Raw genomic sequence first — 19,366 nt, 5'->3', positions numbered from 1 at the left:
CCTGGCTAGGAATTGAACCTGGGACTTCCACATGCTGGACCGACACTCTACCACTGAGCCAACTGGCCTGGGCTGGGGTGCTCAATATTTAAGAGTATGAAAGAGCACTTAAGTCAAAATTTGTGAGAACTACTCTTTAATAAAAATTCCTTTCTTCACTATTTCAACTAAACTTTTGGCTAATGGGATGACAACAGTGTTTTTGCAGTGTTTCTTGCAAACGTCACTGGATATAAAATCTCTCTCCTCCCTGGCATTCCTGTCCATGAGAAGCATGCTGATTTTGAGAGCAGTCCAGCAAGGACGAAGGCTCTGTTAACACTCACCTTCACCAAGTCCGTGTAACCTGTTTCCTTCGGGGTCCACCATGGCTGTGCTCTCAGTCCATTCACATTGTAGAGTGAGCGCTGCCAAACTGATGCGAAATGTCCCCTCTTGTGCCCAAGCTCGTACCACTTATATGCCTGAAATAACAGAAAAATGAACCGCAAACGAGGCATTTTTATTAATTTTAAAATTAAAGTCACTAACACCAAAATATTACTTGGTGGCAATAGAGAACTTGCTAGTCAGGTGCTCAACTGTTTCAATGGTGAAAATACTGTTGTTTGATTGGGTTTCTGATCATGACCTATTATGACAAATGATTGTGTGGCTTTTATTTTCAGTTTTAGGCTGTAAGATCTTTAATACAGGACTCATGCTGCCCGCATTCTGGTCTCTCCCAGAGTGTCTTCTGGCACAGAATCTAGGACTTATTTCATTGAATAGTAAATAATTTTAGACACTTCAGTAGACTGTACATATTAGCTTTCATTTCTTAAATTCCATTTTTTATGTTTCCTTTAAAAGGAACGGATTATGATTTTGATCATTTCTTCAACGATATTTGCACTTACTGAGTTGGAATGCTAAAGCCGAGAGTGTCTTTTTCACATGTTCTTCCTGAGTCCGCATTTAAGAAGGCCGCCCCGTGAAACAGAGTGTAAACCCTCCATTGAGTGAAGTAGACAAAAGGAAACACTATTCTGAGTTGGCATTAATATAGAGATAGCCCATATGAGATTTTTTTTTTAAAGGGGGGTTTTTGTTCCTTCTTTTCTTTTCCTGCCATAAGGGATGACAGTTGTGGCTTTAGGGTAGCTGTAACATGATACCACTTGCCTCCAAGAAGACCAGCCTTTTCAGGGACAGCTGGCTGCGAGATGCTGCTCCAAATGTCCCTTCAAATGACCCCCAGCCATATGCTCTCCGAGTGGCCCCCCCACATGCCTCCTGCAGGGTGCACGCTGCGTTGTACTAAGGCAGAGGACTAGCCTGCTGATACACTGTAGTGTTCCCTCCCTTGTTATCAGTCTCACCTAATGACTGCTTCTGAAGAGTGACTTCAAATATACATTTTGATCAATTAAACAGCCATTTAATACAAGCAGATTAAAAAGAATATCTTCATACAACTCTGGATATGCTTTAAATGTAAACTATTAACTTTTTTTTTTTTTTTTTTACAGAGACAGAGAGAGTCAGAGAGAGGGATAGACAGGGACAGACAGACAGGAATGAAGAGATGAGAAGCATCAATCTTTAGTTTTTTGTTGCACATTGCGACACCTTAGTTGTTCATTGGTTGTTTTCTCATATGTGCCTTGATCGCGGGCCTTCAGCAGACTGAGTAACCCCTTGCCCGAGCCAGCGACCTTGGGTCCAAGCTGGTGAGCTTTTGCTCAAACCAGATGAGCCTGTGCTCAAGCTGGCGACCTCAGGGTCTCGAATCTGGGTCCTCAGCATCCCAGTCCGACGGCTCTATCCACTGGGCCACCACCTGGTCAGGCTAAACTATTAACTTTTAAGTCTTTTACAATTCATACTTCAAAATCTGCTTCATTAGAAAAATCAAGTGTGATAGCAGTATCCCTTCATATTTTCGGTAATGCTTTCAGTTTTCTACTTGGTTTTACACGTGTAATTGGCATCTGCTCTTTCCAATAACTGCAAATGCCTCCAAAGTACAAATGTTGAAACTGAGGTTTAAAAAGGCTCAAATCACGAACTGTAACTCAGGCTCCTGGCAAGTTGTTCCCTGTCTTTCCATCTTAGTAGTATTAAAAGAACAAAAAACTGTCAAAAGTAATATTCTTATTTAATTATCTTTCTCTATAATGGGTCAAGTGAACAATGTATATGCTAACAATTCTTACATATTTTCCTTGAAATACATGTAAATTGTAGGCATAAAGTACTTTAAAAACTAGAAAGTTAAATTGACTAATTGACACTTTAAAAAAAAAATAACATCTTTAAAATTATTTTGATTGTTTTGTCCAATTTAAATTTAGTATTTTATTTCCCATACCTTTTAGTGTTAAAGTAAATAACAATATTAATTATAACAAATTATCTTTCAAACTTTTCAAGTCTACTAATTTTTGAATCATCAGCAATTCATGTTATTAACTATGTATATTGTTAGAATAGTGAGAAAAACATTATTAGAAGGAACCAAAACAATAAACCTCATTGCTCTAGCTGAGCAGTTAGAGGTCTTAAGTTTTAGTCCTGGCTTTATTATTCACCATGCTAGATACCTAAGCACAACATTTTTCTTAAAATGTCATGTTTAAACTATCTCTAAGTTTTTTTCTGACATTCAAAGTCAGTCCTATGTGACCCTTAACTTTGTGTCCCTCTGCCATTTAACTTTTGGAAAAACAAACGATGACAATGATATATGAGCAATTTTTAAATATCACCATCAATAATATCTTCAAGGAAGGTTAAATCATCTTCAATTACAATGAATTCATCCAGATTGCTATTTTTGTTTGTTTTTAAATATCTAAACTACTTTTCAATAAGAATTGCTAGAAAATCAATAATCAAGTTAGAATCTTCTGAGAATACTAAAATGGAGGAACTGGGGTCACCTTCTTCTTCTTCTATTTTTTTTTAAATTATTATTTTGGCGAGAGAGGAAGGGAGAGAGAGAGAGAGAGAGAGACAGGAATATTAGTCCCATATGTGCCCTGACCGGGGATAGAACTAGCAACCTCTGTGCTTCAGGACGATGCTCCAAACAACTAAGCTGTCAAGTCAGAGCTGGGGGCAACTTTTTAAATGTGTTTTCTATAATTCAAATGATTGCCAGGTATGTGTGTCCTTATGTGCGTGCATGCATGCACACACACGACACATAAATAGCATGGCGAATGATTCCAACTCAGAAAAGCCCAGGCCCCATGTGGGATACAGGAATGCCATACATGGAGTGCGGTGCACTGTGTGGCCAGGGAGATACATCTGTGGTGGCACACCTGGCCGCAGCTGGCCTGAGGAGGACAGCCAATGCCACGGCGTGGAAACAGGGCTTTGTTTTAATTTTGCACCATGGGCACCATGGGGTGTTTGAGCATAAGATAACCTGGAAGAAAGTTAAGACTAAAGCAAGAAACAACAGCCAGGTTCTTCCAGCCATCACTGATGTGGAAGGTAACAGCTGACAACACTGACTGAGCAAGAGGAAGGTGACATTGGCCAAAGGCACCTGGAGGTTGACTTCTCAGATCCTGGCCCTGTCTGGACATGAGGCCTCTCCAAGGATGGAGAAGCTGGAGCTGATTTGAGTCCTGACCTGGGAAGCTGGCAATCTGATCAAATGAGAGATGGAACCCAGGAAGAAAAATAGTTTTAGAGGAAGACAAGCGAGCTGTCATTTTGACATTGTAAGGTGCCACCGAGCAGGCAGCAGACACGTGGATCTGGACTTTAGGAAATGAAAGCTGGAATGTGGATTTGGAAGTCACAGAAACACTGGAAACAGCTGAGGCGGAACTGCTAAGACTGTCATGGTTTGGCTTACTCCCTCTTCCTGTCTGTATAAAAAACACCCATTAGAAACTCTTTCTCAACAACAATGTTATTGTCAGCCTCTACAGCACAGAGCCTATGGGCTTGCTGCTCTCTTGGTGCCTGGAGCAGAGCTCCATGCCCTGAGAACATGAAGGACGGCTGCTTCCCAACATGCAAACTCGGAGCATAAGTCAGGCCACAGACTCAATATCTGATATGAAGAATATGCTAACATGGAGGTTCTACAGGCTTGTTTTTATTCTAGAGTAAGGATGAATCCTTGTAAACTTTAAAATCAAGAACTGTGCTGTCCTGTGCATATTAATAATAAGTAAGCCTATAGAACAACAGTCTCATAGATCCCAATCCCAAGCCCTTAACAAGTGTTCAGTTGTGAGTGCTTTGCCATTGAAGTAAGGGCTGTTTCATCTAAGATGTGAGAAGAAATCATAGACTTCTTTGATGTGCATTTACCCTGGACCCTGAGCTGTTCAAAGATAAGTTAGTGACAATTTCACTTATAGAATTCAGACATGAACACTTATCCAGTGTTAGATACAGCAGCAAAATCTTTCTTATCCCTCTCATTCAAAGGAGTTATCAGGCATCTACATCTAAAAGAATGAAGGAACACAAAAGTGAGTACTAATCAGCAATTTCTTCTCCCTTATTTCTCTTCACCTCTCATATCTCATTCTGTTTCAGTTGGCTGATTGGTAGGTTAGAGGAGAAAGGTACAGATACATAGAAATGTATCAAGTAAACAGTGCCAGCTATCCAAATCTCTACTATCTCATATTGGTTCACATCTCTAGCTGGCAATTAACCTATCACAAAATGCCTTGCTCCAATGAATCTTTGATTGTCCAAATGGTCCTGTGTTATTAATCTTAGAAACTGGAAACTATGTTATCCTTACATATCACTTTATTACATATATAGAATGCGAGAGTTTCAAAGACTTAGTATCTCACTTAACCCTTTTATCTCTGACTCTGAGGAGAGTCCAGCCCAGAGCCATGTGATAGTGTAGGACCTCTGTGATGGTGGGCTTCACTGTCCAGCAATGTTGTGTAAATGACAGCAAACAGATCATGAGAGTTTGGGAATTTACAGTGTATGCCGTGATTAATGATCTAATGTTATGTTTAAAGAAGCTGACATTGTACTCAGAAAATGTAACCACCATAAAAAAATTATGTAAGTTGTTCTAGTGACTACATTTTCTGTGTCAGTGCCTGGTACTACTATCACTATAGTTGTTCATCTTAAAGTTGGTATTAAATATTTCAGAGAGTAATTTACACAATTAACCATGGGGTTCAGTGTGCCTAGAAATAATCAGCTGAATAAAGACTTCATTCTAAAATAACTACTTTTTAATGTTCCAGAATAAAAATAAATCTAAGCAAACTGTTAAAATATTTTTGAAATAATTAAACAATTTCAAAGATATCTCTTTATTTTATACTTTAGAAACGTCTTTCAAGATAATGTCTATCATTTTCTCTATACAAACATATACACAAAGGCACACTTGCATATACAGACACATACACAGACATGTACACTAATCTAGAGACTGCTCATATGATTCCTTAGATACTTGCTTGGAAGAAGTGATAAAAGCCAAATCCTGAAAATTCTTTAAGGCTTAAGCAGGAGTTGTAGGTTTGTTTCAAAAAAGTTTAAATCACCACCTTCAAAAATTTATGTTCAAAATATTTTTTGAGTTGTAACTTTCTCTTTTTACCCCTGCTCTCTCTTCTTTTAGAACAAAAAGTTCATAAACACATTACCTCTTTGTTCCCAATCCTCTGCATGGCATCCCCCAGGTGAAAATAGAATCTCCCGTCATCTGTGCCAGGATAGCCAGACTCTATTCCTTCCTGTAGAGAAGAATGTGTTAGCATTTGTGAAAGAATTAAAAACCACATTTAAGTCATTGATTTACTTCAGTGGTAGTCAACCTGGTCCCTACCGCCCACTAGTGGGCGTTCCAGCTTTCATGGTGGGTGGTAGCAGAACACCCAAAGTATAAATAAAAAGATGGATTTAACTACAGTAAGTTGTTTTATACAGATTTATTCTGCCAAACTTAGCAAAAATCCGATATAAAGTACTTGGTAAGTAATTATTATTATATGCTTTAACTTGCTGTAACTCTGCTTTATAAATTTTATAAAGTAAAGTTACTTCCCTACTTTATAAATCACCATTACTGTGGAACTGGTGGGAGGTTAGAAAATTTTACTACTAACAGAGATACAAAAGTGGGCAGTAGGTATAAAAAGGTTGACTACCCCTGATTTACTTAATCTTTATATAACACAAAAATCTAAGAACCAGATAAATTATCTCAACATTAAAGTTTGGCAATTAGTTTACTGGTCTATATTTACAATGCAAAACCAAAAGGAGGTAATAAAAGTTAAATTTAACAATACATTCACCATTAATTAACAGTAGACTAGCCCATAAAATTAGTATGATGCTTTGTGAATTGTCTCTGTGGGTGCAATCGTATTTCAACATCTCAAAGAACTTCCTTCCTTGACTGGTATCTATCACATTTACTTTGTTCTCTAAATCTGACCATTTGTCACCTAAAGGCTTTTTATTTCCTTAAATATCTGAAATCCAATGTTTAATTGCTCATCTGTGTCTAAAGTGATAGAGACACAACTGCAAGTAATATTTTTCCACTCTCCAAACGAATGTACCTTCAACTTTTAATAAAATACTTTATAAAACATACAATAGGATTAAAGTTAATTGAAATCTTTGAAAATGTAATTGTTATCAATAAATCTTATTCTAAAACACTTAGCTGATATCTCTCCCCAACTCCCACACAAGGGTCAAAATGAGATTTATGTAAAAAGAGAGAGAGAGAGAGGAAATATTAAAGCAAGAGAATAAAATTTAAAAAGTAGAAGAATAATGGTAAAAAAAAATTAAATATCAAGGAATTCTTTAAAAAATCTGGATCTTTGAGGCTTTTTTGCAAGAAGCCCATTTTATTGGGAAGAAATGTTATTTGCATAACGTAGAAAAGTTGCTACAGGAACACAAGAAGCATCACTCAGGGGGACGTTGGGATCAGGCTTCTTGACTGACACTCAAATAAATGTCCTCATTTGTTAGCTGACCACCCCACCCTCTGTGTTTCCATCTCTGAAGCAGGGAGAGTCCTATTAGGCCCTTATTATGTCAAAGTAAACCTAAAGGGAGCACTTTATATGATTATTTTTTATTGATTGATTGATTTTAGAGAGAGAGAGAGAGGAAGGGAGAGAGAGAAGCTTTCATGTGTTGTTCTACTTAGTTGTATATTTAGTGGTTGCTTCCTGTATGTGCCCTGACTGGGGATCGAACCCACAACCTTGGTGTTTTGGGATAAGGCTCTAAACCAACTGAGTTAACTGGTGAGAGCCTCTAAGGGGAACACTTTAAATCAGAGAAACACCCATGCCCAAAGGATTGCCGTAGGGAATGGAAAGGTTTGCAGAGGCCCAGTGACAGCCAAGACCGACGGTGGGGTACACGCCCACCTCATCAGGACACCATTGCTCAGTTTCTGTGCTGGGATGTGAGCCAGATATGACCTTTCAAGAATAACCACAAATCTGCATAATTATATAAAATGTTCAGATTCTCAACAGAGACAAGCAATGAAAATTGTTTTTAATAGAATTATGTTGGCCAAATATAACATGTAAGCTATTTTCAATCAGTGAGCTGTTATTTCGTATCTCTGATTTAAGTCATGTGAAAGAGATCATAAAAGTATAATATAATGTGGCCCTGGCCGGTTGGCTCAGTGGGAGAGCGTCGGCCTAGCGTGCACGAGTCCCGGGTTCGATTCCCAGCCAGGGCACACAGGAGAAGCGCCCATCTGCTTCCCCACCCCTCCCCCTCTCCTTCCTCTCTGTCTCTCTCTTCCCCTCCCGCAGCCAAAGCCCCACTGGAGCAAAGTTGGCCCGGGCACTGAGGATGGCTCTGTGGCCTCTGCCTCAGGCGCTGGAACGGCTCTGGTCGCAACGAAGCAACGCCCCAGATGGGCAGAGCATCGCCCCCTGGTGGGCATGCCGGGTGGATCCCGGTCGGGTGCATGCGGGAGTCTGTCTGACTGCCTCCCCATTTTCAACTTCGGAAAAATACAAAAAAAAGTATAATATAATGCTGCTTAAAATGAAGTTCACAGGCACTCAATCATCTATCTACCTGTATAATATGGTAGCTGCTGGCTAATGTTATTATTTAATTTAACATTAATTAGAATTAAAATGAAAATGAAAATTCTTCTGTTACACTAGCCACATTTCAGGTGTTCTGTAGCCATATATGGCCAGTGGCTACGACACTGGAAAGTACAAATAAAGAACATTTCCCCTGTGCAGAAAGTTCTGTTGGATGGTGTACAGCCGGTGGCCATGGCCATGCAGGTTCACATTGGATTCAGGCAGACGGTAAAGGAACTAGAGCCGGAGGATGGTGGGCCATTTTGTTTATTAGAGTCTTGCAATGGTGGACGAGCAAACAGGCAGGAAACCCCCCTCTCTCTCTCTCTCTCTCTCTCTCTCTCTCTTAGGATTCACAAGCAAAACAGGCCAGGGAAAAAACCCTTCTCCGGCAAACAATAACAAAAAATGGTCCCTCCCAATAGCCGTAGGCAATTCGCAATTTACAATCTGCAGCCCTGAGGGCAAGCACTTACAGCCTAACATAGACTATACACACATGGTGCTGCCCTTTGCTCATGCACCACGCAGGCAAAGTACAAGTGAGCAAGCCTAACACACTTGTTACACATTTGTTTGCCCAACAGAAAGCCCTGAGCTAGACCAAACGTGATTCTAGTTATTTGACAATGATTCAACAGGGTAGGTGAGAGAGGAAAAAATGATAGCATATTTTAATCTGAATATTTCAACCTATCAGGCTTTTAGGAATTTGGCTTATTCAGTCTGTATTTTTCTTATCTCACTTTGTATAGGTTGCCATGAGCCTTATTCAAAGTAGTTTCAACATATAACTAAATTGTAAAAGGGACATTTAATCTATTTCCCATATTTTAAAATATATCAATAATTTTAGTTTCCCTTTGACATGTCAATAAAAACTAATAACAACTACAGTTTTAGGAATTGCTTCATAAAACCTTTTCCAAAGAGTTTCTGCTCATACAGCTGGTATTTCTACATTTGACATCCTCAGTTACGGTGAAGGTCCACACTGGCCTGTGAAGGTCATGTTCAGAGGATGTACATTTTCATCGTGAAAAGACTCAGCAGTGCATGCCAATCAATCTACAGTGCAGAAGCAAGGGCGTCCAAATGACTCAAAAGAATTGGAAGGTGAAAAAAGAGCAAGTGCAGGACAGTTAGTTACCTTTAAATAGGGAATGCTCTCCGCAATCTTGTTCTGTGCCTTCAGGATGAAGCCGTAATGTACTTTAGCAAAGCCGTCATTAGGGGTTACATTCAGAACCTAAACTCAAAGAAAACAAAAGCTATTGTGATTGACTACAAATTCCACAAATGACTGTCAAAACAAAGTTTAATTAGCTCTGCTGTATTTGAATTATGATGTTACAGCTTAAAACACCAGTGTTTTGTTTCATTGCAATATATTAATTAGGCTTAAATGGCCCCATTTCCTCTCAACTCAGTGTTTTCATATTATGCATTAGCTTTTCAAAAAGGAAGAAATAAACAAGAAACATCAAAAGGCAATGTCTGTTAAAGCATTACTTGAACAATGCAAGTCAGCAAAACATCTGTCAATTGTTATGACTTCAATATTTTTTTAGTAATAAAAAACCTACTTTAAATTTGCCATTTTAACATCGATTCTGAATGATTATACATTTCTTTACATACATGCTTTATACATTGTCTAAATTAACAGAAAATTTAGATTTATATTTTAATATATCATGATCCATTGATTCAATGTAAATTTCTTGAAGGTCCAGACCATTTTAAGGACTGAGAATAAAGTGGTGAGCAAATCCAATATTCTGTGATAAAATCCAGGTAAATATTTAAAACAAGTTAGGTCATGGTTTGTTGTCATATGCATTTATTATAATTAAAGATAAATGATAGAAACTGCCGCTAATTTAAATATTAGCAAAACAATAACATTCAATGTGTAAAGCTACTTATACAAGCTAATTTACAGAACAAAAGTGAAGGTTGAAGAAAGTTTGGGTTGAGTGACTATCCTGTCGTTTCTCTTTCTCCTTGAGCTCAGGTAGGAAAGGGGTGCACAGCCACGAAGAAGTAAGTGTGCGGAGAGGGGACTCCCTGCCCTTGGGAGCCCACAGAATGCACTGCAGATACTTGAGCATTTTCCAGCCTGTATCCAGTCCTACAGCCCACTCATCGGCAAATCCCATCAACACTACCTGGAATCATACCCCTGGTCACCTGCTTCACTGCTGACACTCTGGTCCACGTCCGCCTTCTCTCCCTTACCTGCACCCCCAGTCCTGCTCTCCTGTTGCCCATTATCCATATGGGGCCCTGAATGAACTCACTAACCCGAAGTCAGATGCTGTCCCGCTCTGTTCAGAACCCAAAGGGGATCCACAGAACAAGCCCAAGTTTTAGGAACAGCCTCCAAGGCCTCCCTTGAGCTGGTCTCTCTACTCCTCTGGCCTTCTCTCCTACCTGCCTCCCCCCAGCTCCTCTGTGGTGTCCTGGATTCCTTGCTGCTGCAATGCAAGCCAAAGGCACACCTGCCTTCAGACCTTTGCACCTGTGGTGCTGCTCTTTTGCCTTAGTCTTGTCCTACAAAAGGCTCACTCTCTGACCTTGATGAGGTTCTTGATTAAAGGTTACCATTTCAGTGAAGCTTATGCCCAAACATCCAATATAAAACAGGCACTCCATCCGCATGACTAGTCCCTTTCTAACTTATTTATCCTGAATCCTTATTCATAGCACTTACTTCCATTTGACTTATTATTGTTTAGCCCCTCCCACCCACTAAGAAATAAGCTCGACAGGGATTGTATCTGTTGCACTCACTGTGGATCCCCAGTGCTTAGAACAGTGCCCAGCATGTGACAGGTCATCAAGAAATCTGCACTGACTGACCAGATGGGTGAACGCGGGACTTCCTCCCTAACTAGATCTCAGAACACATGGGCTCCGCTTCTTCTGCACCTTCCTCAGCACCTGTCACCAAGGTAGATGCTCAGCAAGAGCTCAACAAACTCCTGTGGAACTAAAGTGATTGAGGCTGATTGTGTTCCTGGTTGCATAACTCAGAAGGGATTATTATACTTATTGCAGCCACACAGATGACATTTCTGTCTCCTATAGACATATAGCCATCATTTCAAGTAATTAGCAAATGTACTCCTTTACTAGATATTTTAGAATACACAGACCTCTTCTAGGCTCTGGACATATAATCATAAATGAGATATGCTCTCTTATCTCAGGAATCTCTCTGTCAAAGGAAGGAGACTGACTCATAAGCAAACAATGGTAATGCAATGAGGTAAGTGTAACTATGGTGAGATGCATGAGGAATGAAGGGAGTGTGGCGAGGGACAACTAGCTCACTCTGCACTGGCTGCAGGTGGCAAGGTGTTTAGAGATGAATAGGAGCTCATCAGGGAGAGGGAGCATGGCAGATGAAGGGAACAGAAGCATTTAAGGCAATGAAGAAAGTGAGTAAAAAGAAATGGTGGGCCAGAAACAGCAAAAGAGAATGAGATTGCAGAGGGCACAGGGCAAATCACAAAAGCTCCTGTTTACTTTCACATGCAAGATAATCCACTGAGGAGTAGAAAATTAACCCTTTGAGTAGTGAGTTCTTTTCATGTTCACTGACCCCCCAGGAGTGAGTTTTTTTTTTCAAAAAAATGAAATTAGTTCAAGTTATAGTTTTATTAACTTAAAATCATGTTTGTTTGATAACCAATTCATGGAAACAAGAAGAACATACATTTACCTTCTTTTTAATGTTGCCTTACACATTTTTAAAATAAAAATTTTTGTTATCTCATGCAATTCTTGCATACCTCCAGCTCAAAGTTTAAAGACATACATGTACAATTGTACTATGGATGGTCAGAAAGCACGAGAACATACATGAACATTCGTACTACTCAAAGGGTTAAAGTGCTTCTGTTTGCATGTCACTAAAATATAATATTTAGTATGCAACAGGCTCCAGGGCTCTCCTCTCATCTGCACAGCAGACAGTCACACATCCACACGCGATCCAGAAGGGAGTGTGGGTGGTCAGGTAACCGAGGCTGCCCTCTCTGCTTGGTTCATTCAGATCACTACTGTGCTTACTGCAGTTCACATGTGGATGAATAACAGAGGTTCAGGGTGTACTATCCCGTTGCAATCAACAAATCCTCAGGGAAGGACAAGTGGCTTTATAAGATTTCTAAGGGGAAAAAAGATGGCGATGGAGTAGGAGGATGTTCCAACTTCAACCTCCCAGAACCAAAGTGGATTACAACTTAATTTTAAGAACAATCATCTGGATAAACCAATTTGGGGCTAAACCAAGAGGAATCTATAACCAAAGATCACTGAAGAAGCCACACTAAGACTGTTAGGAAAAGCAGAAACACAGAAAGGGCTGCCCAGCTCCCGGGAGCAAGTGGCAGCCTGGAGGGACTCGTGTGACGAGAGGGGAGTTTTCCAGAGAGGGGAGGGTCCTGGGCCCCAGGACCAAAGCCCCAGCCTGCAGCCCCAAGGGCCTAGAAGAGGTGTATGGACAGTATTTAACTGTGAAACAAGCCAGGATACTGTTCGCAAGAAAGAGACAAATTTCTCAGACCCAGGATTCATCTTAAAGGGACTGTGCAGAAAACCTCTTTCACAACCACTCACCCAGGGCTCTGGGGGATGGGGAGAGATGAGAGACCAAAGTAGCAGGAAGAGAGTGTAACTAGGAGGCACAGGGAGAAACACTTTGAGGGACAGCCACCCTAACCCCTGGGCTGAGTCACTCCCCAAATCTAAAGTGGTATTACCTAGAACCAGCAATACCAGCAAAGGGAAGCAGGTTACCAGCCAAAAAGAAGCTCTCCTGCTACAGTCAGAGCAAAGAATAGCTTAGAAGCAGGGAGCCATCAGGAATATAGTATTGAGTGCTGAGGTCTGAGCTATATCGCCACCCCCACACTGCTGAGTGCTCACCAGAGGGCGGGCAGCGGTGGGATGCGGGAGCCTGGTCCCTTCAGTGGGGGCGGAAGCCAGGGGGCCGGCCTTGGCTGCAAACAGGGCTCATGAAAGTGGTCTGACTGTGGCTGCAGGCTGGGCCACAAGAGTGGCCTTGCCTACGGGGGCAAGGCAGTAGCAGGAAAACCAGCTGAGGCTTGTGGCTGGGCACATAAGCTCAGTCCCACCCACGGGGGTTGGGTGAAAGCAGGAGGCTGGCCAAAGCTTGCAACCTGGGCACGTGAATGCAGTCCTGCCTGCAGAGGTGAGGCAGAAGCTGCAATGACCACAGCGTCAGACCAGCACCAACAACACCTGTGCCCAAAGGCCTGAGGTGGTGGCAGAGGGAGTGGTGGGCCTGCAAAAAGACCACACCAAGGGAAGACAGAGGCCACACCCATTGGACTCCTGTGGCCACACCCTTCTTGTACACAGACAAAATGGGAAGGCAGAGAAATGTGACCCAAATAATTCAACAAGAGAAACTCCCAGAAAAAGATCTGAATGAGATGGAAATAACAAATTATTGGATGCAGAGTTTAAAATAATGATTGTTAGGATGTTCAAAGATCTTAGAGCAAGAATGGATGGACATAATGAGCACCTAAATAAAGAGATAGCAAGTATCAAAAATAACATTAAAATCATTAAAAAGAACCAGTCAGAAAGGACAAATACAGTATGAGAAATGAAGACCACACTAGAAGGAATTAAAAGCAGGATGGATGAAGCTGAGGATAGAATCAGCGATTTAGAGGACAAGATAAATGAAAGCATGGAAGCAGAGCAGCAAAAAGAAAAGAGGTTCAAAATGTATGAGGAAACTCTAAGACAGTACTGTGACAACATGAAGAGAAACATCTGCATCATAGGGGTTCCTGAAGGAGAAGAGAAAGATCAAGGGATAGAAAATCTGATTGAAGAAATCATAGCTGATAACTCCCTTCAATTGATGAAGGAAAAGGTCACACAAGTGCAAGTAGCACAGAAAGTCCCATTAAGGATGAACTCAAAGATGCCTAAACCAAGACACATCATAATTAAAATACAAAAATTAAAAGATAAAGAAAGAATACTAAAAGCTGTAAGAGAGAAGCAGTCAATTACCTACAGAGGAGCCCTCATAAGGATGACATCTGATTTCTCAACAGAAACATTAGAGCAGGGGTCCCCAAACTTTTTACACAGGGGGCCAGTTCACTGTCCCTCAGACCATTGGAGGGCCGGACTATAAAAAAAAACTATGAACAAATCCCTATGCACACTGCACATATCTTATTTTAAAGTAAAAAAACAAAACGGGAACAAATACAATATTTAAAATAAAAAACAAGTAAATTTAAATCAAGAAACTGACCAGTATTTCAATGGGAACTATGGGCCTGCTTTTGGCTAATGAGATGGTCAATGTGCTCCTTTCATTGACCACCAATGAAAGAGGTGCCCCTTTCGGAAGTGCAGCAGGGGCCGGATAAATGGCCTCAGGGGGCCACATGTGGCCCGCGGGCCGTAGTTTGGGGACCCCTGCATTAAAGGCTAGAAGGGAATTGCAAAAAATATTCAAAGTAATGCAAAACAAGAGCCTATAACCAAGACTTCTATATCCAACAAGGCTATCATTTAAAATTGAAGGAGAAATAAAAAGCTTCCAAGACAAAAAAAAACTCTAGAAATTTATTACAACCAAACCAATGCTATACAAAATATTAAGGGGCATGCTGTAAACAGAACAAAGGGGGAAAAATCTAGTAAAATAAGAATGTAGATTTAAAGAATAAAATGGCATAAACAACTACATACCAATAATAACTTTAAATGTAAATGAATTAAATGCTCCAATCAAAAGACATAGGGTAGGTGCATGGATAAGAAAACAGGACCCATACATATGCTGTCTACAAGAGACCCATCTCAAAACAAAAGGTACACATAGACTGAAAGTAAAGGGATGGAAAAAAATATTTCATGCAAATGGAAATGAAAAAAAAGGTGGGGTAGCAACACTTATATCTGACAAAATAGACTTTAAAACAAAAGCTATAGTAAGGATAAAGAATGTCACAACATAATGATAAAGGGAGCAATCCAGCAGGAAGATATAACCATTATAAATATCTATGTACCTAATATAGGAGCACCTAAATATATAAAGCAGATTTTGATGGACATAAGGGCGAGATCTACAGCAATACTATAATAGTAGGGGATTTTAATATCCCACTAACATTACTGGATAGATCCTCAAAAAAGAAACTTAACAAAAAACAGCAGACTTTAAGGCCACACTAGTCAGGGGTACCCAAACTGCGGCCCCCTGAGGCCATTTATCCAGCCACCGCCGCACTTCCAGAAGGGGCACCTCTTTCATTGGTGGTCAGTGATGCATCCTGTTCTTCTAGTTTTTTTATAGTCCGGCCCTCAACAGTCTGAGGGACAGGGAACTGACCTCCTGTGTAAAAAGTTTGGGGACTCCTGCACTAGATCAACTGGATTTAATAGATATCTTCAGAACCTTTCACCCTAAAGCAGCAGAATATACATTCTTTTCAAGTGCTCATGGTACTTTCTTTAGGATAGACAACATGTTAGGACAAAAAATGAGTCTCAATTAATTTAAGAAGATTGAATTCATATCAAGCATCTTCTCAGATCACAATGGCATGAAACTAGAAATCAATTACAATAGAAAAATGGAAAAACTCAAACACTTGGAAACTAAATAGCATGTTATTAAATAATGAATGGGTTAACAATGAGATTATGGAAGAAATAAAAAATTTCCTTGAAACAAATGAAAACAAACATACAACAACTCAAAATTTATGGGACACAGCAAAAGTAGTCCTGAGAGGGAAGTTCATAGCATTACAGGCATACCTCAAGAAGCCAGAAAAAGTTCAAATAAACAACTTGACCCTGCATCTAAAAGAACTAGAAAAAGAACAGCAAGTAAAGCCCAGAGCTAGTAGAAGGAAGGAAATAATAAAGATCAGAGCAAAAATAAATGACATAGAGGCTAAAAAAACAATACAGAAGATCAATGAAACCAGGAGCTGGTTCTTTGAAAAGGTAAATAAGATTGATGAACCTTTAACTAGACTCACCAAGAAAAAGAGAGAGAGGACTCAAATAAATAAAATTAGAAATGAGAGGGGAGAAATAACAACTGACACAACAGAAATACAAAGGATTATAAGAAAATACTATGAAGAACTGTATCCCATAAAATTAGACAACCTAGGTGAAATGGACAAATTCTTTGAAACATATAATATTTTAAAAATCAATATAGAAGAATCAGAAAACCTAAAAAGACCAATTTCATCACATGAGATTGAAACAGTTTTCAAAAACTCCCAAATAACAAAAGTCCTGGGCCAGATGGCTTCACAGGCGAATTTTATCAAATATTCAAAGAAGAACTAACTCCTATCTTTCTCAAGCTATTTCAAAAAATTCAAGAGGAGGGAAGACTTCCAAACTCCTTTTATGAGGCACGCATAATTCTGATTTCAAAACAGGCAAAGACACTACAAAGAAAGAAAACTAGACACCAATATCCCTGATGAATTTAGATGCTAAAATTCTCAACAAAATATTAGCAAACCGGATCCAGCAATACATGAAAAAAATCATACATCATGATCAGGTGAGATTTACTCTGGAAGACAAGGCTGGTACAATATCTGCAAATCAATCAATGTGATTCAACACTTAAACAAAAGAAAGGATAAAAATCACATGATTATATCAATAGATGCAGAAAAAGCATTTGATAAAATTCAGCATCCATTTATGATCAAAACTCTCAGCAAAATGGGGATTCAGGGAACATACCTCAACATGATAAAGGCTATCTATGACAAACCCACAGCCAACGTCATAATCAATGGGCAAAAATTAAAACCAATCCCCTTAAGATCAGGAACAAGGCAGGGGTGCCCTCTTTCACCACTCTTATTCAATATAGTTCTGGAAGTCCTAGCCACAGCAATCAGACAAGAAGAAGAAATAAAAGGCATCCAAATTGGAAAAGAAGAAGTAAAACTATCATTATTTGTTGATGATATGATACTGTTCATAGAAAACCCTAAAGACTCAGTCAAAAAACTACTGGACCTGATAAATGAATTCAGCAAGATGGCAGGATATAAAATCAATATTCAAAAACCAGTGGTATTTTTATATACCAATAACGAACTGTCTGAAAGAGAAATTAAAAAAAAAATCCCCTTCACTATTGCAACAACAAAAATATGTACCTAGGAGTAAATTTAACCAAAGACTTGTACTCGGAAAATTATAAAACATTGATAAAGAAAATCAAGGAAGATACAAACAAGAGGAAGCATAGACCATGTTCATGAATAGGAAGAATAAACATCATTAAAATGTCTATAGTACCCAAAGCAATCTATAAATTCAATGCAATTCCTATTTAAATACCAATGGCATACTTCAAATATATAAAACAAATATTCCAAAAATTTATATGGAACCAAAAAAGAACATGGATAGCCTCAGCAATCTTGAAAAAGAAGAATAAAGTGGGGGGTATCAGACTTCCTGATATCAAGTTATACTACTAGGCCATCGTACTCAAAACAACTTGGTACTAGCATAAGAACAGGCATACAGATCAATGGAACAGAACAGAGAACCCAGAAATAAACCCATACCTATATGGACAATTGATATTTGACAAAGGAGGTAAGAGCATACAATGGAGTAAAGACAGTCTCTTTAACAAATGGTGTTGGGAAAATTGGATAGGTACTTGCAAAAAAATGAAACGGGATCATCAATTTACACCATTCACAAAAGTAAACTCAAAATGGATAAAAGACTTAAATGTAAGTCGTGAAACCATAAAGAGCTTGGAAGAAAACATGGGCTGTAAACTCTCCGATATCTCTTATAGCAATATTTTTGCTGATTTATCTCCATGGGCAAGTGAAATAAAGGACAGGATAAACAAATGGGACTACATGAAACTAAAAAGCTTTTGCACAGCAAAAGACACCATTAACAAAATAAAAAGACAACCCACACAATGGGAGAATATATTCATTCACCAATACGTCTGATAAGGGGTTAATAACCAAAATTTATAAAAGAACTTGTAAAACTCAACACCAGGAAGAAAAAAAAATCCAATAAAAAAATGGGCAAAAGAAATGAATAACACTTCTCCAAAGAGGACACACAGATGGCCAATAGGCATATAAAAAACTGTTCAGCATCAGTAATCATTAGAGAAATGCAAATTAAAACCACAGTAGATACCACCTCACACCTGTCAGAATGGCGCTCATTAAAAAAAACACACGATAAATGTTGGTGAGGTGTGGAGAAAACGACACCCTCCCGCACTGGTGGTGAGAATGCATACTGTGGAAAACAGTATGGAGATCCCTCAAAAAATTAAAAATGGAACTGTCCTTTGACCCAGCCATCCCACTTTTAGGAATATATCCTATGAATACCAAATCACTGATTCAACAGAAGAAATGCACCCCCACATTTACTGCAGCATTGTTTATAATAGCCATGATCTGGAAACAGCCCAAGTGTCCTTCAGTGGATGAGTGGATTAAAAAGCAGTGGTACATATACACAATGAAATACTATGCAGCCGTGAGGAAGAAGAAAACCTTACCTTTGTGACAACATGGATGGACCTGGAAACTATCATGCTAAGTGAAATAAGCCAGGCAGAGAAAGAAAAATATCATATGACCTCACTCATTTGAAGAATCTAATGAACAATGTGAACTGAGCAACGGAACTGAGGCAGAGGCGGGATCAAAGGGACCAGAGAGAAAGTAGTCAGAGGGAAAGTAGAAGAGAAGATGGGATTAGAGAAAGGAAAGAGATTAATGAAATTATATATACATTACACAGCATTATAGAGAACAGGACAGCAAATCCTGGAGGGAAGGGGGGATGGCATTGGAGGGAGGGGGCAAAGGAGGTACCAAGGGGAACATGGGGGTAGGGGAGATATATTCGGTGGGACATTTGAATCTATGTGAGCACAATAAATTAAAATCATAAAAGATTTCTAAGAATCTTAGATTGATGTTAATATTAATAGTATAACAGATTTTTTCTTTCTCCTTCTCTCTACACACACACAAACATACACACATCACAGACAACAACAAAACAATTGTATAGTTGCCATTTCTAGTCCCAGCATGAACTCTTTATACGACACATTATCAGAATTTTTAAAATCATATAATTATAAATAGTATAGCACATTGATATTACTAAAATATTATTTTTTCAAGGAGAAGAAAATATCTTGGCCC

General features: G+C 39.3%; 1 protein-coding gene across 3 annotated transcripts in view; it reads right to left on the bottom strand.

Moving 5' to 3' along the window:
• Positions 1 to 19,366, bottom strand: part of ASPH (aspartate beta-hydroxylase) — a 239,825-nt gene that overhangs the window by 44,502 nt on the left and 175,957 nt on the right. For all 3 annotated transcript variants that reach the window (XM_066378983.1, XM_066378984.1, XM_066378985.1), the window contains 3 exons: positions 9,241 to 9,339; positions 5,646 to 5,735; positions 327 to 464 (listed from right to left, as the gene is read on the bottom strand). In XM_066378983.1, the coding sequence (XP_066235080.1) occupies positions 327 to 464; positions 5,646 to 5,735; positions 9,241 to 9,339 (327 nt within the window). The remainder of the gene's footprint in view (positions 1 to 326; positions 465 to 5,645; positions 5,736 to 9,240; positions 9,340 to 19,366) is intronic.

This window comes from Saccopteryx leptura, chromosome 3 (genome assembly GCF_036850995.1).
Source record: "Saccopteryx leptura isolate mSacLep1 chromosome 3, mSacLep1_pri_phased_curated, whole genome shotgun sequence".
Lineage (NCBI taxonomy): Eukaryota > Metazoa > Chordata > Mammalia > Chiroptera > Emballonuridae > Saccopteryx > Saccopteryx leptura.
Note: the sequence above shows the minus strand (reverse complement) of the source record. Positions and strands in the feature narration are given on the sequence as shown.